The following is a 22,789-nucleotide window of genomic DNA, read 5'->3' as shown; positions in this document are numbered from 1 at the left end:
TATGCACTTTTATACCCCAGTACAGTGTGCGTGGCTGAGGAGGGGGGCCAAAAGACTCCTTAACATGATACCATGATACAAAAGACAACTAAAACAGTTACTGGCTTCAGTACTTTGAGACATCAAGCCATTAATCCATGAGAAAAGCATTCTGTTGTTTAGACAGTAAACCCACCCTAGACCAAGTATCCTGAAGGCAACCATTCCGTAGGTCAAACCTCCTATTTCAAAAGAAGGAACTGAAGTATGCTTGAATTTCCTGACCATTGGTCAGGGTGGAGAGGATCTACATGTGTGGGCCATCTTAATGTCAAAAACACCAAGTAACCTCACCCTAGGTCAGGGTGTGTAGCCCAGTTGTCACCAACAACTTTGAGCAAGCTCAAACTCTCTGACCTTCAGACAAGGTAAAATAGGTTTACATTTTTGGGCCTCCACAGTATTAGATGTGGGTTAGCTTTTCTAGGCAGTGAGAAGGGCTTTCTAAGTGGCTATCAGGCCCTTTCCAGCTTCCTGGCCTCCTTGTACTTAGTGTGGTAGGAATTGATGGTCCAGAAAGAAAAGGGATATAGCCATAAACTAAAGGGTTCAGAGAACGCACCAGCACTATCGTGCTTTGTCCACAGAGACCAGAAGATATCACGCAGAGTTGAGGATCTGTGCATTTAATAGATCTGCTTTGTCATGTATGGCAGTAGCGTGTCCAGGAGCATGCTTTGGAAATCTCTCTTTCTGCTTTCCACATGGAAACCCCTGAATCTAACAATTATGTTCTTGCTTTTCAAGCTGGTTACTTCTGGTGTTCTTACTGACTTTACTTTAGTACATATAGTTGCTTTTAATAATTTATAGCTCGCCAGTCCTTATCACTACTTGAACTTCATGGAAATGAGAATATCATTTCTTAGATTTTTTTTAAGTGCCATTTAAATTTTATTAAATATATATTTATATTTATTGAATATATATGTGTTTACAGTTTTCTGTATCTTATATAAAGTTTATTATTCGGTGGGAAATTTCACAACATTTAGAGATGTCTGAATTTAGAGAAGACTTTTTAACAACACCTTATTATTGTTGTGTATGAGTTAATGTATAATGCCTATCCTGAACTCACTATGGAGTCTGTCTTCTGTAATGCTTTACTTTAAAATTCTGTTACTAAATGCTGCAATCTGGGGAAGTGTGAAAATGTATAAGATGCCACTTAGAGTAATGGCTTCTAAAAATGTGTATTTTGAAATTAGATTTAAGTTTACTAAGTTAGTATGGATTTTATAAAGTGAACATTTTGTTTTGAGAATTTTTTTGTTATTAACATGTTCATGTAAGATAAATTTCATCAAATATATCTATTTTCTTCATTGTTATCATAACTGTATCTTCTACTTGAGAAAATATTTGGAGGTAACCTAAAACTGTAAAATGTTGTCTCCACGCTACTGGCTTCTTATAATAAAAATTGGGAGTAATTTGGTTTGATTAAACTCTGCCTCATTAGATTTTAATGTGCTTTATGTTATGTGTTTCAGAAACTCCAGAAAGGAACTGAATGACATACGATTTGAGTTTACTCCAGGAAGAGGCAAGTTTTAATTGAAATTATTACTTTGGTGGAACAAGAAGCAGTTGAGAAATTGATTACAAGCATATGCCTATAATTTGCTATGCAAAAATGTTTCTCCTGCAAAGGAAGAAAGAACTTGTTAGTTGTAAGGATTCTAAGCCACTGCTCGCGGCATGAATCCCAGCCGCACATGTGGCATGGCGTACATACACATGTTAATGAGACATATCAGTTTGAATATGAAAATACACACTGGTTGAAAATGCAGCCTTTAATGGAAGTGACAGCGGGTGTGGCGTTACCCGTTGTGTAACAAAGTCCACCTCCCTCATGGCCTCTTTGTAATTTGAGTATCAAAAGTACATTACTGCAACTGCTGAGTGGTTGGGCTGATTGTTCACACAGCACCCGAATGTCAGAAAACAGGACCATGTATCGCTTTTATTGTTTATTATCTTTTGCAACAGGCGTAGAGCTTGGCATGCAGCACATCAAGAAACCTTGGTTAATAGATAAGTAACCCAAGGAAAACATTACGGTCACATTATTTACTTTATAACCTGAACAGTCTAGAGAAGTAAAAATGAGATGCCAATACGTCCTCACTTTGTAACTATTTTCCATGTCCTGTGGTTTCTCATTTTTATATCCATGCAGGGTTTCCTCAGGGTCTACCTTGTGTACCCCTGTAACGTACAGTAGCCTCCTGCATTGTGATTTGTAGTAGCTATAAGCTCATTGCTCGGGGTACATCCCATGCATTAGACTTCTACATAAGTTTCATCTCCATTTGTTAAACTCTCAAAAGCCCAAAGTACAGGGATTTCCTTGGCCTTAGAACTGGTCTGGCAGTAAACTGCCCTGGCCCCCTCACTGTCACCACCAGTGAGAAGACATTGACGCAGCTACCTCACAAAGCTGGAGTAAATGACAGGCACTTGAAGAAATCGCTGCGTCCTGCGTATGTACATTCATGGGAAATTGTTCAAGTACTGCCAAACAAACCATGCTCCTAGACTTTAAATGTTAGTGGACCGAGATTTGCTCTAGTTATGATCATGAGTCCTCTGTAAAGGCAAAGACCAGGTGACTTCCTTGAATCAGATAAAATCATGGAGTATCTCTTACTAAATACATGCCCATGGGCCCTAATGAGCTTGCTAACTGGGTTTTCTTTTTAAGTGTATCCGTTGTTAGCAGTTTCAAATGGGCCTTTGAGAGTGTATGACACCAGTCACAGTTATCAGAATGCCATCTATTTTGTCATAATATGTAAATATTGACCAGGCAGTGCTGTGAATACGATCTGGTAATTAAATAACAGGTCTTACAAGTAGAAGAAAAAGCAGGCTCTGATTTTAAGGTCGCTTCTTTTCCTCTGGTTGCTTAAAATTGACCACAGCAATGAAAATCAATTTTCATTTTAAGAACTAACAAAGAAATGAATTTCCAGCATGAGGATTTGTGTGACTCCGATGATCCTATCATCACCAGTTCGTTCGCACTGCCTTTGGCACCTCATTTGCCAGGGAGTGATGAATAGTCGCTAATATTAGTGTACAGGTGTAAGCCATAGCAGTGACTTGGCTGGTAATTGTACCCTTTGCTGGACAGCAAGCACAGGCCTGGATGCACTGTGTGTGTTCCTCAGGCAGTGTCTGATGTATTTGTGCACGTATGTACACCGTATGTGCACTGCATTTTATGCTATCTCTAAGCAGGCTCAGGTGTGTATGGCGTAAAACGTTATGTACACATGGAAAATCTGTTGTCTTTGGAGGACACACCCTTTTATTTATTATGTTATTGAATTCTCTGGAAACAAGATTTTAACATTGATGATTTAAACTGTTTCAGCATCAGCTTAAAGTAAAAATATATGACTAGTAAGTTTGACATAATCATTCTATACTATTACAGGTGTCTTACCTGTGTAGAAAATGACTGCTTGCTGCCATACACAGCGACAGGGAGGGTATCCCAGCTTGTCCAGCCAGCATTAGCCATTTGCCACTTTTGATATGATTCATCTGGTGCCCAAGAGGCCTGAAAATAGGACCTGTTACCCAGTTCAGTCCCTGGGGAGTGGCTATCACCCTGGCACTGGTTTGGTGCTAGCCCCTAGTGTGGCTTTGTTTGTCCCTTTTCAGCTGCTTTCTGAGAGTGTAGCTGCTTGCAGAAATGTAGGATCCAAAGCTTCTTGCTGCTGGCCAGTCACGCAATAGAAATGACACTGTGCTGCAAGCTTGTCACTAACATCTGTTTGGCACCCTCATTAAAAGCGTTTCCTGTTCTGGAGATTGGGGTGATCTCCATGAGGCTGGGGCTTCTGAGCACCAGCAGTTCCAGAAGGAGAATTGTAGTCAGAACATAACCATTGGCTGAGCTATCATCAGTTCCCTAGTGTGGGCTCGTTCCATCAGGGACCTTTACAGACTTCACTTTTAATCTTTATCAGAAGGAGAAAGACCAAGACAAGCTTCCCTTGTGTGGATTTCCGTGGTTTAGTGAGCTTTCCATGTAATCCCTTGTCTCCTATTTCCGTTTATGTCATTCCATTATGAAATGAGAGAAAAACCCAATTTTGGAAAGCATCAGGCACATACATTGAGCTTTGCTCTTTTCTGGAGATCGAGTGTGGGAGACAAAGACTGCACAGGAGGGTGAGATGAGTTTGGGACGCCCCTTGGCTGTGGCCTTGGCATCGCCATCACTATGTATTATATTAGCATCGTACACAAGGTCTAAACACTTTAAACCCCACCAATTATGAAAAGGGGGTCGAAAGCACATATGTGCATACATATAAAGAACATATGCAATTTATATGTGCACACACACCTATTCTGTGGGCTCATTTCCAAAGTCCACCATATCCCCTTTATGCTGAGGTTTCTCCAGTTCTGTTTCGACATTTGCGTGATGCCGCAGCTATGTGTTGCCTGACTTTGGAAAATACTCACGTCAGATCCTCACCCAATTGCCCTTGCTGTTTGTAACCAGTGCTGCTAGGTGTCTGGTAGAATATCAGAGGGCTGTGGAGTCTCCCTCATTATCACACGGAGTCCCGTCAGAGTTCTCTTTTGAGCATGTCAGTTTTGAGTTCCTCCTTGGAAAGTCTTTCAGTGGAGTTAGCAGTGGTGCCGCGCCCATTCGTAACCTCTCAATCAAGTAACTTCTAGCTGTATTCTCTTGCTACAGCCTCTTCAGTCCCATCTTTATGAGATTGCCAGCTCCTGTCACTTATCATCGGGAAACTACATTATTTTACACCGCCACATTTTCCAAGAGAATAAATCTGTTGCTATCAAATGATCAATGTTGTGTTAAAGGGGTTTCTTAATAGCCTACATTTAAATAGCTCATCTTAATAGTCCAACAAGCCCACGGGCTGTTTGTACCAAGTAAAAGGTTGTATGAGATTCTACCCATTCAACCTTTGCTATAAATTCTTAACTCAGTAGCTTCAAATGATTGAAAAGGATTAATGATGGCTTGAATTAACCTTGGCAAGAAAGAAAAGCAATGTCATAGAGAGCCTTAGGTGTTCTGGGTCATGCAGGAGGAATAATTCAGGTGGTGGCCAGAGGGGGGAGGTTTTGGTTCACCAAAGTGAAGTAAATATTTTATTTTAGTAAGATTTATTAAGTAAAAAGAAAAGTATAAATTGCTTGTGAGAAAATACACTTCATGGCATTTCTGATTTTTTCCAATAGGATCTGAATTGATGAATTGAAATCATGGGTGATTTTAGTAAATGAAAAATATATTTTTATATTGTGCTGGGCTGTTGATTTTTATGTTATGGTTTCTAATACATATTCATCTCACATTTGGACAGATACAGCAGATGGTGTGTCTCAGGAGCTCTTCTCTGCTGGCTTGGTTGACGGTCATGATGTAGTTATAGGTAAATTCATTTTTAGTATGCAGTATCATTTTGTTGATATATCAAATGGAAATGTGTTCAGAAGCAAAATTTTTCATTAAAGAATAATTCATTCTGAAATTTAAAAGGGAATGTTCATAAATTCTTATGTTTATATGACGTTGCATAAAAACCATATTTAATTTTCTTCAAAGGTGTTTCGTGTATTTCCCTCCTCGTTATATAAGCATGGTTTATCCAGTGAGATATCACAACTATCACAAAGAACAAATCATATTGTAGTTCTGATGTTTAGGTTGGAGAGGGCCTGAAAGGTCCATCAAACCTGTTCGTTTGTTGTCCAGGTAAGGAAACACATCTTTAGGAAGCCCGGAGTTTCTCCAGAGCCATATGGCTGAGTGTGGTGTCTTTTACTCTGAAATTCTGGGTGTTCCCACCACTCATCTTTTTTTCTGAAGTGTGTGTGTGTGTGTGTGTGTGTGTGTGTGTGTGTGTGTGTGTGCGCGCGTGCACGGAGCTCCGGAAGCTCACGTGACCCAAGCATGCTGAAAGAGCAAGCAGCCTGTAGATCTCTCAAGGACTGGCAGGTAAGGCGGCCCTGGGGCTCTTATTAGCATCACCTGAGGAAGCCTGGCATGGCGGCCTCTGCTCATCCCAGCTGCTCCGTGCTCCCGCGGAAATGATGGGTCTAGAGGGATTTTATGATGCGGTCTGTCCCTGTGTATTCCTAATAATGACTCTGAGTGATGAGGTTAGCCAATATCTGAATTATAAAACATTATTTTTGTTATAATAACATTAATGAGAAGATTGTATTAAGGTAAGATATTCTTCAAAACTAATACTTCAAAAATATTCTCATGAAAAAAAAATTCCTCAAAGAAAAGTAATATTTGAAATTGCACGTTGTTTGTTTTGTTTGGTTCTGTATTAGCTTTGAGACAGGGTGTCTGTCTGTGTAGCCCAGGCTGTCCTGGAACTTTCTATGGCATCCAGGGTGACCTCAAACTCACAGAGATTCACCTGCCTCTGCCTCCTCAGTGCCATGTTCGCCACCATGGCTTGTTTCATGTTCTACTTTTAAAAATTTCAGTTATTCCTAATAAGTCCTTGCTCAGTGGTGGTGGAATGTGTGATTGAGGGAATTTGAGACAGATTTAACACATCTCTTACAAGTGGCTTCTAGAAACCTGGCAAGATAGATCTCTGTAAAGTAAAAGTCCTATATTTTATTTAAATGGCAATATACAGTGGTTTATAGTACAAGTTATTCTGACTAAACATTCAGTATCACTGTTTTATATAAACAAATGGTATGAAAAGTGCAAAAGAGGGAAAATAAATTCCTGGGTGTAAATTATAGGCGAAGTATAGACAGTCAGAGCTCTCATTTCCTTTGCCAAGAAGTGAATATGTAAGATCTGCCATATTCTAAGTGAAATTTACATGTGTGCACTCATATATTATGTATATATGTGTGCTTGCATTTCATCATTCATCCTTACCTTTCAGACTTCCCTTGATGACCCCCTTAGGTCTTTCAGCCAGCTGCATCCTTACCTGTTTTCTGATCAAATGTAAAGTGAAGACTCGGGAAAGATGACAAACTCAACCTTAGAGCTTTTACAAAATTTCACCTCTGGCTCCTTTCTTTTAACCCTCCCCCCAGTCCCTTGTTCAGAAAAATAAACACACACCCCTGTTTCTTAGTTTAGCCCAAGAAGTAATGAGAATAGTTAATGCCAAAACCAGAATATACTGAAACATCTATTTTCCTTAAAGAGAACTGTGCTCCATGGACAAGCAGGCAGAATTAAAAATTAATTGATGAAGTGCAAGTAGAGTTTAAGACTCTTGATCGCATAATGTCCCCCAGTAGGAATGAAATTGTTGGGGAGGATTGTGGGAAGTTACTCTTTGTCTGATTGGTTCTCACTTAATGCTACAATACAAGGCACACAGCTAGTGCTGAGCCTGAAGCTGCTCACACCGGCCCTCTGCCCCTTGAGTTTTGAGATTACAGGTGTGCACCACTGCAGCCTGCTTGTAGTTTGAACAGATCCTGGCGAGAGGCTGGAACTGGGGCAAGTAGGAGACTCAGGCCAGCCGTGGCTCACAGATGTTTTAGGCGTCACCTCGCCGCTGACTACAGTGACAGCTACTGGGGTCTTGTCTCCTATTCTCAGATCAGTGTAAAGTAGATCTGTTGGTTTGTTTGTCTGCAGCAGGCTCTTAACTAGCCTCCAGCTTGCTGCATGGCTCTGAGGCTGTCCTGTGCACCAACTAGCCTGTTGTCATTGTTGAGTTTTTAAAAGAAATAAAATAAGAAATGAAGGCACCATTCATATATAACTTAAATCTGTTTTAAGTACAGTAATAACCAAAAGGCTTATATTTTTTCTATACCATAATTACTTATCCCTATAAATTCTATTTTGCTGTGTTTCCCCTTACTGGACCTAGATTATTTCTGTATGAAGAATGTTTGGTAAAAACTGGGTATGTGACTCCTCCTTATGTGGCAGACAAATGCCTGTGCTGGGCCTCACACCTCTGGCTTTACAGGTGATTCATCTCCTGTTTATCTGATGGTCGAACCAGTTCTGTGTTGTCCAGGGGCAGGTTGTTTCAGTCACTGCTTTACAGACGAACCTGAGATCGAATGAGACCTGGAGGATGCAACCTGCAGCCATTGACGCCGGGGCTTCTGAGAGCTTGTCCTTGTCCAGGCATCATAGATAGAGTTCTACCCAATTCCTGTGCGTCATGGGAAAACAAACGAACAAACAACCAAACAAACAAAAAACAACTTATTTTTTTCCCAAAGCAGCATATAGCATATTTTAGTTGTTATTTGGTAGATAAAATGGATTACTCCTTTCCCCACTAACCAGTCTCAGAATTCCTCTGCTCTCTCCCTTGTTATCCCTCCCACTCTTAGGACCAGGAGCATCTCAGAGCTTTTATTTCTTACACCTTAAAGAAGCCCTTCTTTACATCTTAATTCAGCTGTGTTCTCCCAACATCTTATAGGAGAACTTGCTGAAAGACCTGTCTCTGCCGTCATTTCCTTTCTGTCTGTGACCCCCTGAACAAACTCCAGCCAGACTTTGGCCTTCCTGCTCCACTCAGACTGTTATTTCCAAAGCCACATGTGGAGAAGACGGGCCTGACAGTGAGGTGACGGGGGCAGGGTTGGGTGCAGCAGGAGCAGAGTGAACAGTGTGGGGTGACAGGACCTGCGGTCTGAGAAAGACTGCCACCTCCCAAGTCTGGGGTTAATTGTCTGTCTTCTTTTTTTTTTTTTTCCTTTTTTTTTTATTGAGAAAAAAAAATTTCCGCCTCCTCCCAGCCTCCCACTCCTCCCACCCTCCCCCCACTCCTCTCCCCCTCCCTCTCAAGTCTGAAGAGCAGTCAGGGTTCCCTGCCCTGTGGAAAGTCCAAAGTCCTCCCCCCTCCATCCTGGTCTAGGAAGGTGAACATCCAAACTGGCTAGGCCCCCACAAAGCCAGAACAAGAAGTAGGATCAAAACCCAGTGCCATTGTCCTTGGCTTCTCATCAGCCCTCATTGTTCGCCATATTCAGAGAGTCCGTGTTTATCCCATGCTTTTTCAGTCACAATCCAGTTGGCCTTGGTGAGCTCCCAATAGATCAGCCCCACTGTCTCCGTGGGTGGGTGCACCCCTCTTGGTCCTGACTTCCTTGCTCATCTTCTCCCTCCTTCTGTTCCTCATTGGGACTTTGGGAGCTCAGTCCAGTGTTCTTGACTGGCCTGTCAGAAGTATGGGGCATAGAAGGTAGGGCCTTCCCCCGTGATCAGCTGTTCATTCCTCTGACCTGGAATTTCTTAGTATTTTACTGGCTTCTCTTCATCTCCCTGACCTGTAAACACTGATGGATCCAAAGAATCTAAGAACCTTGTCTTTCTTCTGAAATCACTTCCTCGTTTGGCATGTCGCCTGGCATGGTATTAATCTTTAACTTTGTGACACAGGTCCTTATTTTGAACTGTAGACTCAACTAGATTTTTTTTTAAAAAAAAAATCATCTTCCCTTAGAAGGGCAGTCCGTATCTGAAATTTAATTTTCAGTCTCCAAAATGCAGCCCTTGGCACTTCCTCCCACCTGCCCTACTACAGTGGTCCTGCCCCGCTTGTCAGCTAGAGCTAGCCAGTCATGTGATTCCAGGTGCATGAAATACACAGAGGGAAAGGAAAGTAGTTGAGAGGCCTTAGGATGTGGAGGGCTTGAGGGTTGGTTTTCAATGTGAGAAACATTTTTCAAGTTAAAAGTAACATTGTCTGTGCAATCCTGAGACTGTACCCGAAGCCAGTGAACTGTGCGCTTCAGAAGGACGAACTTTGTGTGTGAGTCGCATCCCAGTTGAAAACTGAGCAGGCGAAACGAACGCTTTCATAAGACTGCAGTGGTTCTCTACCCACATGCCAGTGGCCTGCCCCCGTCACCACACGCCCCATCACTTCTCAAACCACCTCCCTTCTCTCCACTCGCTCCTACCTAGCAGCTGCGCTGGCTTGTGGCACCAGCAAGCTCTCCTTGCCTCTCTTCCAGAACGCCCCTTCTGAAAGCTCCCACAGGCTCATCCATCGCATCTCCTGGCGCTTTCCCAGAATGCCTTGCCTGACTCTCCTGCTCAAAATGGCACACCTTCCCGCGTTTCCAGCATTCCCATTGTTTGAACTTTCTACTTTGTCTTTCCTCTTGCAGCACGTTACAATTTTCACTTATGAAACTGATCTGTACGATTTTTTTCTTGAACATAATTTTTTCCTTGCCTCTCTCTCTTCTTGTCCCTCCCTTTTAAAATAGCATTTCCCTCTGTAACCAGGCTGGCCGCAAGCTTGTGATTCTCCTGCCTCAGCCTCCCAAGTACGGGCATTACAAGTACATCATGCCAAACATTGGTTTCTTAAAGTGGTTAAATTTTATCTGTGTTCTAGAATGATCAAGACCCCGTGTGAAGTGCTTCACTTCTCCCAACAAACACTTGTCCAGATTTTGTTCTGCCCTCCACAGCTACCTCCTGCCACTTTTATTAGAAACGAATCATTCTGGATATAGGATGCCAGTATCTAGAGGTTCTTACTTTGAGGATAGTAAAATTCGAATAGCCGGTACAAAATGAAGTAAGCTCAAATGAGAAAGGCTGCCTTCTCGCATGTGTTTCTTCAGCTAATGTAATATAAAATAGCTATCACTTAAAGAGATTTAAAAACCTGCTTATTTCCCATCAGTGTTTTCTTTTGAGTTGGAGAAAATGCTTATGGTAGCATGAAAAGGCTGGAAAAAGCAGTGTTACAAAGGAGCGGGTGCTGTAGTTTTTAAAAACTACAGCACAGCAGACGTGGATTACAAAAGTCCCCATTCCCAAGCCGCAGGCTCATCTGCCTGGAGTGTTCGAAGCTTCGCAGAGCAGTGTAGGTGGAAGTAAGGCTGGTGTGTGGCACGGAATGACTGTTTTCATGCAGAAAAGGAGCAGTGCAAAATTAAAGGCACTGTTTGTAGACTGCAGTCATAAACCCACTTCAGTTACGCTCGTACTTAGCACTACCTTAGGCAAGAAACAGGAGACACTTTGAGGCCTTGTGTAAATAGACCGCAGAAGATGGCAGGGCGTGTGTTGGTTAAAAAAGTAAATTTGTGAGATGAAAAAATAGATGATATGTATGTATAAATTTGCTACTCTTGTCTGCCTAGGTTGGCTGTAGAATATAAATAGACAAGAACAGAGTCCTTATTCTAGTTATTTCAAAAAAGATTACCAAGGAAAACTGATAGGGAGGACTCAGAGGAAATCCCTTCTCACTCATGAGGAAAAGTTGCCCGTTGGAAAATGAAGTTTCCCTAGGAGGTGGCTATGCAGAGCAACATGGTTTTTTCTAAATAATAAAATTAGTTCTAAATTTTGCTCTGGACTTGTGCATGGTCTTTGTAATTTTCTTCAGTGAGTTTTGGAACTTCACCAGCAGAAAAAGGGACTAGGGCAGGGGTCAGAAGCCAGTATGTTTGTAGACCTGTGGCAGGGCTTCGCAAAGCTGCCCCCCGCCCCCCAGCCTGCAAGGCCTAGTGCAAAGACCAGGGTCCAGATGCCTGTGCTGAGGAGGGGAGAATGCGGGCCCAGTGAGTGTCTGAGCAGGGTATCTGCTGACTACTGACCTTTGGGTTTCCCTCACCCTTCCTAGGCTTTGTAACAACATACGTCTTTTTTTTTAAGTGGAGTTTGAAACCAGATGTTAGAATTTTTATCTCTAAAAAGGGAGATGAGGGCTGGAGAGATGGCTCAGCAGTTAAGAGCACTGACTATTCTACCAGAGGACCCGGTTCAATTCCCAGAACCCACATGATAGCTCACAACTCTCTGAAAATCCAGTTCCAGGGGATCTAACACCTTCACAGAAATGCATATAAAATAAAGTTAAATAAATCAAAAAAAGGGAGATGCATTTCTACATTATTTATAATTTTTTTCCATGATATGTTTTGAGCCAGTATGTTAGCACTACAACAAAATTTATTTTAATGATGTATTTTTATTATACTTTAGTATGTAGTGTTAATATATAGATATAGCCTATTTGAAATACATATGTCTTCATAAGTTCTCTCTGGGCTTTCAGACATGTTTATATTTCTGGAATAACCAATCTTCACACCTGAAGAACTCTATTTAACATGTGCTTGGGCTTTTTAAATTTATTTTTATTGTTTTTATTGAACTATATATTTTTCTCTGCTCCCCTTCTTCTTCCCTTCTCTTCTACCCTCTTCCATGATCCCCACTCTCGAAATTTACTTAGGAGGTCCTCTCTTTTTTCCTCTTCCCATGTAGATTAGATCCATATATGTCTCTCCCTCTGTCTCATCCCATCACATGGAAATCCAAGGTCATAAAATGTCTGTCTCCACGAGGATATGCGTGGAAGTGGGTCCTTTTCAGAGCATACAGTGAGATCCCTGCATCCCCATCTTATCTGGGATACCTCTCACAAGTGTACATTTCTGGGTTCCAAACTCAGGTTCCAACAACAGGCGGGTGTCTTGGGCAGAGAGGGAGGGACTTAGCGTTTTTTCACAAGCATCCTGCGTACACCGTGTACATACTTGAGCTCTTTTCCCTATATTTGCAGTAGCGTATGGCAGCCATTCCTACCTCAACAATCACTGCATTCTTGCAGTATCATCAATCTCCTTTGTTTTTCTGCTTTGTTTAGTTTTTTTTTCTTGGAAACCTGCTTTACAATCATGCCAGTCAACTTTTAAAATTGTGTGTGTACGTGTGTACGTATGTGTATGTGTGTGTGTATTGTGGTTAGTAATTGTGTCGTTAGTGTAATCTTTTTCTTGTCATAAAGTTATTTTTAAAATAAAAACTAATATTATTGGAGCTGGAGAGATGTCTCCGTAGTTGAGAGCATTTTTTTTTCTTTTTTTGCTTTTCTAGGAGGTCTGAGATCAATTCTCAGCATGTATGTGGCTATCCACAATATTTGTAAGTCCAGTTTGAGGAAGTCAATGCCCTCATTTGGTCTCCTTAAGCAACAAGCATGCATTGATTACGGAGACAATATTTGCAAGCAAAACACATAATTTTTTTAAATTAACAAAAAACTAATATTGCTGCTCAGGGTATAGTAGACCCTGCAGAGAGTTTCCTCTTTTGGGGGGGGGGCAATAGTAAAACATTTTAGGCTCTGAAGTATGCAGGCAATAGAACCACAGATGAGTTGGAACACGTGGTGAGGTGTGCGCAGCTGTTGTCTATTTCTCTCCAGCTTTGCTCGGGTCTGTTCTGAGTGGCTGGAGTCATGGAGCAGCTCTGTGCTGCAATTCTATGATAAAGCCTGTAGAAAGAGCAAAGAAATTTTTCTTATACTCAGTTCAGTGGTTATTTCTACTGTGTTTAATGATATTGAAATTGAATGAAATAAAAAATTTCCTTAAGAAACCTGTATCTCACAGTCCTGTTATTTAAAAAAAAAATAGTGGTGGATAGCTTTTTGAAGAGACAATTCCTTACATACTCTCTGGGTTTAGACAGCTTTGGAATCAGTCTGAATGATGTCAGTACATGCTAGTGAATAGTTCTTGATCAAAAGATTGAGGGGGCTAGAGAGAAGGCTCAGCAGCTAAGAATGCTCACTGGTTCTTCTTCCAAAGGATCTGGGGTCAATTCCCCATGCCTACAGGGTGACCTACAACTCGAGTTGCAGAGAATCTGACTCTTCTAGGACTGGCGCATAGACATACATACCAGCAAAACACCCATACACATTTTAAAAATCTGCCTTGAATTTAATATTCGAGGGAATCAGAAACTATCCCTTTCTTTAGAATGCTATGTTGTTTGCTCTCCTTAAATCTTAAAAAAAATAGTAGTAAACAACGAACAGTTAAATATGGCAGAGTTTCTAATTTTACCAAAGTCCTGCTGCCGGTTGACTGTTTCTGTGTAAATACTCCCTCTGCTCATTAAATGTAGGAGCCATAGCACGGAGAGGAGTGCTGTGATGTCTGGACACACATGCATGGACACACACACACAAACTCCTTTTTCAAGTATTATTGACTCTTGATAAGGAGTGGCTGACCTATCTCTTTAAACAGTTTCTCATTTATGGCTGTTGTATAATTCAACACTATCTTTCAGTGTGTGCACAAGTGCTATTTCTAGAAGTCCTACTGTAAAATAACACCTGTCTCCCCGAAGGTGTTCTCTGTTCTATATGCATGATTATGAACCACTGCAGCAGCAAACTGTACTGTAAACCCTGTTTGCCAATTAACTTTTTATTTACTTAGAAGTTGGTACTCTCTGTAGAAAACCCCTGGTAAAAACAGAGTCCAGCTAAGATTTGTCATCTAAGTGAAGTAAGCACTTGCAAGTGGGTTAGTGTAAGTCCCTGGAGCCCTGCTCTTTTCAGATAGCTTCAGTTGCTCTTTTTTACCAAAATGTTAATCTTCCTCTTAGTTCTAAAATCAGATATGCATGAAGATTATACTCAGTCCTGCCAACTATCTGTCTGCTGGACAAGCCCCAAATTGTCAAACTTCTCTTACGGCAAGGACATCTTTCTGACAGACGTAATTAAAGTAAATTTACTGTGTGTGTTTGTGTGTGTGTGTGTGTGTGTGTGTGTGGTATGTATACATTTCACCAGTCTCTGGGCTTACATCTAACTATTCCAATAATAGTACAGTACTCTAGATATAAACATAAGATCACTTCTACTTATTAAATAGTCTAACAGGTATCATTCATCACCAAATAAAATGGCACTCCTGTTTTTTTGTTTGTTTGTTTGTTTTTACTGTATTAGTGTATCTTCTTATACAACAGGAAATAGAGCTATTGCTTAGCTAACCAAAGGGAATGAAGTGTCAAGAAGAATTTCCCACTTTTTAACTCAATATTGGTTAATATCACTGTGTTGGTATCATATCCAATTATATCTAACTTCGATCCTGCATCTTGAATTTGATTATCTTTTTTTTTGACAATGCAAACTATAAGAAAACCCAGCTCTTAATCTTGTACCACACAAGTTTAGCATCTAATAAACAGTGTGAAAAAAATATTGTTGCCCTTGAATCCATTTTAAGGCAAGGAGAGACTCTCCTGGTCCCTTCCAACAAAGCAAACCTGCCCTTCTCATCAGGCATACGCTGACCCCATGTAAAAGCCAACGTTGGCACATGTTTATCAAAAGCAGAAGCTGTGTTTGCTAACCTGTGGCATCCTCTCCACAGTGTGGGTTTTCCTGTAGGGTTCCATGCCTAGTCAGGTACAGGACCATTCAGTGGGAAACCACAGCCAGGAAAGCACCCTGAGATCCATGGCTGCAAACTCCAGGACACAACTGTGCATCCTTCTGCCCAGAGCTCACTATTACAAACAGTCAAGGAGCTGTCTGTTCATTTGACTTGGGAAACACTTGGGGTTTTTTTTTCCTACTTAATTTCTTAATAGTAAAATGCCTTCAACCCACAGTGAATTGTATCTTATACAAAACATCCTTTCTGTAATAGACCCCTTGAAGGGCTAATTTTATAACTAGCTCTTAAGACTTCTTACCAGATTGTGTTTGTTGGCCAAGGTTCTAGAAAGCAGTATATCCACGACTTATTTCTTGCCTGACCTTCCTCTGCTGTGGGTGACTGTTGCTTTCTTACACATCTTTCTCACAGTTTTTTGTTTGTGTGTGGGGTTTTTGTTCTTTTTGTTTCTTTCTAATTCTTTCTTTTGAATGCTTCTGCTTGTCCGTTGTACTGAATCACAAGTGATACAGAGCCCAGCTCAATTTGTTTCTTTTTTTGTTTGTTTGTTTGGTTTGGGCTTTGGTTTTGGAGACAGGGTTTCTCTGTAGCTTTGGAGCCTGTCCTGGAACTAGCTCTTGTAGACTAAGGCTAACCTTGAACTCACAGAGATCCACCTGCCTCTGTCTCTCAAGTGCTGGATTTAAAAGCATGCACCACCACTGCCCAGCAAGTTTGATTCTTTTATATCTTGCAACCAAGTTGTGTGATGTCTTCCGCAATAGGATATTTTGGAGTTCTGTTGGGCAACCAAGAGGAATGGCAGGGCCGGGATTGTTTGGGGGCAACTTGAGGTCTTTCTTACCATCAGCTCATAAAGAGGTCTTTCAAATCTGGTGTTTCCAGGTCCAGTAACATCCAGGCATGTAGAACATCTTTATTCTAACTTAGTTTTTGAACTTGTCTTTAATTACCTTACAAAGTAATAGGTTTCTCTATGCCTTTTTCCCATGTGTTCTTCATTGGGGTAACACTCCCTCTTACTCCGCCCCTCCCCCACTCTCATCCCTATGTAGACGTTCTCTCTCTGGTGATCCCCTCCTGTACTATCATATCACCTATGTCCTTCTCTCTTCCATCCCTTAAGACGCACCCCGCCATCCATGACGGAGGCAGGTGAGAACCACAGAGGGACAGACATACAGCCCTTGAAGACTCGAGAACCAAAAGCTGAAAGGATGTTTCAAATGTCTACATTCATTTGTGTTTGAAGGCTTTGAAAACTCACTGGTAATTTAAGGTTTGGGGACCCAGAAGGACTTCAGAGATGCCTTTCAGGAATTCTCAATCCAGATAGTCTATCAGAAGAAAATTAGAATTTTGAGAAAAGACATTGCAAGGCATTAATTGAAGGCACTTTCTCTACATTAATTAGTGATCAAAGGACTTTCATGTTAATGTCAAAGAGATTGCAGTCTATTTTCCATTTCATAATATTGCCTTATTCTCACGTAAGTTATGGTGTGGGTTGAGGTAGCACCATACATACAGCAGAACTATTATCATTATAATAGAGTACAGAATGCATAAAATATTCATGTTCATTGAGTTAAAGCGGACCTGCCGTTTCAAGTCCATTAATTGCAGTAGAATTGAGTGAATTTTCTTTCGGGGACTAACACTATAATTACCAAGATTAAAGTGAGCGTTCAAAGCACTGCGTGTTCAGAATGCTCACCTTCGTATTTCAGTAAAAATAAGCTCTTGTTTTTCTGCCTTTTGTCCTGACAAACTGGAAGTGGGCCTTGGGCAACGTTTGCTTGCAATCCCTGGGTTGTTTATAAGCTGGCGAAGTTGTCTGGTCTCACTAGCCATCCCTTTGCTTCTGTCTTCCCTTTGACCAGCTCTCTTCCGTCCCTTGTGCTTTCAAAGGAGCGAGCTCTGAAGGATCATGAATGGTAGAGCTAGGTAGCGCCTTCAGTGGTATAGAGACAGCTGTACAGACTGTGACGTGGGTGCTGACATTGTTAATTAGTTGAATCCAGGTGGGTTCTGGTGAACGCCATTACCAAATGCTTGGTTATTCATAAAAGCAGTTGCTATCAGTGCCTTGAGTGACCTCGTGGCCGTCCATGCCCTGGGCCTGTTTGAGGCTCCCTTACCCCAAGTGCCTGGATCTGAGGTATTTCAGATTTGAAAATAGTTTTTCAAACTTGTAAATATTTGCCTGTATATCATGACATATCTCATAGATGAAGCCCCAAACTGATCATAAGATTCACTTTATAGAAGTAGGCCGAAGGCAGTTTCATACAATAAATGTCTTCATCGTCTGTGCCTGAAACAGACCTTCAAGTTTCACGGTGTGGTATTTTCTGCTGGTGGCTTCATGTCAGTGCTTAAAGGGGGTTGAATGTGGAGTGTTTCTGACTTGGGAATTTGCAGATTAAGGATGCTCAACTTGTAAGCTTTTTGTCGTTAACTTTTAAAATAGCGTCCTCTTTATTTAGATCCTGAGAAACTACTGAGGAGACCGTGTGTTTCAGGGAAGGAGCCTTGGGGATGAGGCCGATTTCGTGGTCTGTCAGTTACCACATGCAAGCATGCAAGTCCCGAACTTAGTTCAGCCTTCCAGCCCTCAGCGCCTTCTCTCCTCACAGTAAACTCTTTAACCCTGCCTTGCAAGAACGCTGGGCTACAGGAATAGTCCAAGTTAAGGGCTGGCCTCTGAGGCCGAGGCAAGTAACATTTTGTACTTTCTGTTTTAGAGCTAATTCATCTGCCTCTTGCACAATATAAGACTTCTTTTCTGGAATCCCATCCTTGTCGGAGACTCTAAAGCAAAATTGTGGTTTTCCGACTCCAATGGGCAGAAAGTGCCCATGGAGGTAATCGGAGCTAAAGGTAGACGTATTAAACACCACGAGCTTCATGAATTTGTCCGTCTCCCCTTGGTGCTATAGATAGTCACTTTCTCTTCTTTGCCCCAATCAGGGCTGTGAAACATAAGAGGAGAGGCCGCTAAGAAGGGAATGGGTAGCTAGTAAGCATCTCTTAAGTTTCCATCTACTGGGGATGACTCCTAAGATATCTCTCTGACTTTTCTGATTGTACCCTTGTGTACTCTGCTCCTGAGTACAAGGAGTGCCAAGGTGTACTGCCTCAGCTTCTGAAGGAGACATGAGCACAAGGGCTTATTCCTGTACTCGGGGCCCACACTCTGAGACCCAAGCACAGTATTGAACTCTAGTTCTTTTTCCAAAAACTTCCATCCTCAGGAGTTGGTGACAGGAATATCCAACAGCTTGCAAGAACTCCACACCTCATCCCAAGTAAACTTGTATTTTTTTTTTCAAGGAATGGCCCATAGAAGCTCTCAACATGCCCGTCTTCCTCTGTTGCTGGTCCGTGTTGACTTTACCATCGTGCACTGCTAAACAAGCCCTTAGATAGTGCGGGGCTGACATTCCTATGACCCCTTTGTGGAGCATCAGATATATTTGCTGCGGGCCTTGTCATCTTCTCCCTAAATAGTCTCAGCTCTTCTAAAATGTCTCCCATAAAACACTCATTCTTAGTGTAGGTGATTCTTCAGGAAATTTATTAGATCATTTTTCGGTTATGCCACAGTGGCATCACATATCTTTCCCGCATGCTATTGAGACAAGTTATTTGCAACCCGTTTTTAAAAGCAAAGACTATGAAAGAGGAGGACACACCAATGTGTGCCTTTAGTGGGGGCTTGTATTTCATAGGTGAGTGTCTCACCCTTGACAGGAGAGCAACATCTAGTCTGTTTATGTATTTTCCCTTGGATTTCACATGCTGTGTGTTCTTATTTTTAATCAGCAAACCCTCTTTTTATGGCTGGTGCACCATCGGTGCTTCGCTGCTGATTGTGTTGTTGTCTCCAGTCCTCTTAACTCTATTTGGTATGCAGAAATTCACCCTTAATTATATATTATAGGCTTTCCCCTGACTTGAAACCATGACTCCTTTTGTTTGAATATGTTAAAAAAATAAATCCCAGACTGTGGAAAAGTGATTTTTTTTCCCCTCAAAATTACCGCAGCCCACATTTTCTATCTCAAGTCCTAATTTAATCACAGCTCTCAAGGAAATGAACCTCGGCAATCTTAATTGAGTGTCTCTGTGTCTGTGGAATACTTTTCTTCAGTTGGCATACCAAAATTGAAATTTGTTGAGCTTTGAGTTTTTAACTGCAAAGCCTCCAAACCACAGTTTAGTCAGTAACCCATCCCATATCCCCTTTTCCGCTCTGATTCCAGGGAGCGGCTCTCCTCTGAGCTTTTGCTCTCAGGCGGAGGTTTCAATCTTGTAGTCCACGGCTCCAGTCTCTCCCACCCATGCACTTTGCATGGCCTGGACAAACAGGATTTTGGAATCAATTGCCAGCCTTTAGAAAGTAGGGAAGTTAGTTGGCGGAAGAACCCAGCCCTGGCTTGTCTCAGAGAAGCTATGAGAACTGAATGCAGCTGGGCATAAAATCTTCCATGGCAAACCTCCCACCTCTCCTCACCGATGTGCAGTGCTCTTCGGAACCCCTGGAGATGACTGAGACCTCAGCCTTGAAGAGGGCATCTTTGCTAGCTGGTGTCATCCTGTTCTCTTTCTGTACACGCGTGGCTTCCGCACATGGTTAGAATATTTGCAAAGCAAGAACCCAGCCGATGAGGTTGTGTATCCCAACCAGGTTTAGGAGTGCTACTTGTTGGCCTCTTAAAGATCCCTTTTTATGTCACTGGGCGACCTCAGAGTCTGCAGACAGTGTGTGGGCTAGAAGGATATAGCTTGTACCCAGTAGTTCAGCTCTGGAAAAGAGTTCGGAGCCAGCTATTGGAATATGTTCCAAGCTGTGATCCTGCTCCCCTAAGGAGCAGGAAGGAGGTCTGTGTTTCATGAGTACTAATCAGAGTATCCACCGGAAGGATAAGCCCTGCCCTCTCTGCGTCTCTTATGCAGATTCCTGGTGGTTTGTTTATGCGGTTGATATACTCCCTGTGGAATCGGAATGCATTCCTGTCCGAAAATGTAAAATTGCAGTGCTCACCTACACAGCAAAGTCATATATCTGTGTGCTGAAACAGCAACAACATGACATGCTGTCCTTGCTCAGAGGTGACTGTGCCACCATCAAAATGTCCCGTATTGCTCCTGATTGTTCCTGTATGATGTAACTCCAAGACCTCTTCCACTCCACTAGACATTCAGTTCATAGCTTTACCTTCTCATTCCTGCTCAGGTGGATCATTACCCAGGTCCGCATCCACCCCGCATTACCCTATCTGACATTTTGAATGTTGGCCAGGGCTAAGATATCCCAGTGTTAGGAACAATACAGACAGAAGCAACCATTAAACTAATGATCTGGTTTTGTTTGGTTTTCCAGACTAGCATAGACGTGTATCGTGATAACTTCCATCAAAGGGGAAGTATATATGTTGGACTACTTGTATTTTTTTAATACAAGTGATAGCTTGCTTGGCCATTACACTATTTGATTAGCAAGCTTGAAGGGTTTTTAAGGCATGCCAAACATGTTGTGTATCCCACCTATGTAATCTCAATGTAAGAGACCTTACATTAGAAGCTGCTTCACCGTGGAGGTCTCATCACAACCGAGATTTTTCATATGCCATCACCACTTTGGGCTCCAGTTGCACACAGTAGCTTGGAATGATGAATAGAGTGTTATTTATAGAAAATATTGTCATTTCCATGGCTCTGTTGAGAAGGAGAAGTCACACATGAGTGAATTAAGTCAGCTCCATGTGCACAGGGAGTTTTGTTTGCTTTGTTGACTGGTGTTTCTTAGGGCATGAGAATAATGAAGTCTGTATTCAGTAAACATTTGGTGGCTGAATTAATGAATGAATGATTTACTAATTTGCCTCCAACACACAATTGTGCATATTATGAAGATATATGTGATTCTTTTTGCGCTTTGATTTTGTAGGTCTTAATCAAATTGCTGGCATTTACTAGCAGCAAAATTTGGGATTTGCACTTGAACTGCTGAGATTTATAGACTAAGCAGGATAGGCATTCAGAGTTTCTACCTTCCAGAATTATTCCTCAGAAGCCAGAAGTTAGATGTGCAATCGTTTTTTACGTATTAGCCAGGCAAGAATGAATTCATCATTTTTATCTCACCGTTTCTCATTAAAAGACTAATGCCAATACCTCCCACAGAACAGTGCCAGATTTCCGCTCGTGCTAAAGCAAGAACTTAGATGTACATTTGAACAGCACACGGCGGACCTTGGTAATGGAAAATATATACGTCTGAGCGACCTCCAGCCAGCCAGAAATAAATCCTGTGCATAATCTCGCCAGTCTGTCAGGCGACTGCACAACGCCCCTTGTTTGTCTTAGGATGGCTTGCAGAGCAGGTACCCAGCCACGGCAGTCTCCTCCTCCTCTTCTCTAGGTGGCTGCATCTTTGACAAGCTGGTGCAGAAGGTGCATCATTGTCATCCTTTGTCATTAAAAAAAAATCCTGCCTTGTTGGGATATCCGCTTGCGCGGAGTTTTCCTCTTCGCCTGTGTTCTGATAGCTGCTCTATTGGTCTTGAACACGCTTCTCATTTGTTCTTAAGCTTTTGATTTATTACCTCTTTCCATTTAACTCTTGAATTTTCACATGAGATTTTCTTTCCATGTCAACTGAAAATGTAAATCGGGTACCAGAAGGTTTTAATATGTTCTTTCTTTGTACATTGGGGTGGGCAACCTTGAGCCTCATTTTTTTTTTCCTCTGCTTCGGGTCCAGTCTATTTTACTGAGAATCTAATAGTGATTTATGTGTTTTCTTTTGACTTCAGAATTTCTCGTAATTAGCAAAACTCCCTGTCTATAATACATGTGATAGAAATAACCCTTAAGTAGACTAAAGTGAATATTTCATTTTTACTTTTGAAAAAAATCTCCCTCCCTCCCTCCCTCCCTCCCTCCCTCCTACCCTCCCTCCCTCCCTCCCTCCCTCTGTGTGTGTGTGTGTGTGTGTGAAATTTTGAAAGCCTAAAGTTCTTTTGAATTTCTCTGATACTAAGAATCTAATTCTTTAACTTGGTCCCACTAACTCTGTCACCCATCGTACTCTGGCTATTCCCTTGTGTAACTTCTCCTGCATTAAAACCAACCTTTCTTTTATTTAACATCTTGGGTGTGTGTTTCTTCCTGTATAAAAATAGAATTAAATCCTTGAACAAGTACAACTGGTTCTTGGGGACAGTGAACTGGAAGCGCTGTGTGGCAGCAAGATCGCCTGCCATCTGGGCATAACTCTGGCGGAGGCAGTCTACAGGATGGCACGTCCTCAGTGCTATTTGTCGGTAAAACTGTAGGTCTTGGCGAATTCTTGGCTACAGTGGCTGCCCTCCGTGTAAAACTCAACTCATAATACAGCAGACAAGTAGCCCATCTTCTCACCCATCGACTCCTGAAGTTTTCTGGGGGCCCTTTTCAATAATATAATATAATCAAATACTGCCATTCTTTTTTTTTTTTTTTTTGGTTTTTCGAGACAGGGTTT

At 41.8% G+C, this 22,789-nt stretch overlaps 1 protein-coding gene across 1 annotated transcript in view; it reads left to right on the top strand.

Annotated features, from left to right (window-relative positions):
- Stk39 (serine/threonine kinase 39) overlaps positions 1-22,789 on the top strand; it is a 256,775-nt gene that overhangs the window by 197,908 nt on the left and 36,078 nt on the right. The window contains exons 15-16 of the mRNA XM_005346510.2: positions 1,536-1,588; positions 5,412-5,480. Coding sequence (XP_005346567.1) covers positions 1,536-1,588; positions 5,412-5,480 — 122 coding nt within the window. The remainder of the gene's footprint in view (positions 1-1,535; positions 1,589-5,411; positions 5,481-22,789) is intronic.

This window comes from Microtus ochrogaster, chromosome 4, assembly GCF_000317375.1.
Source record: "Microtus ochrogaster isolate Prairie Vole_2 chromosome 4, MicOch1.0, whole genome shotgun sequence".
NCBI lineage: Eukaryota > Metazoa > Chordata > Mammalia > Rodentia > Cricetidae > Microtus > Microtus ochrogaster.
Note: the sequence above shows the minus strand (reverse complement) of the source record. Positions and strands in the feature narration are given on the sequence as shown.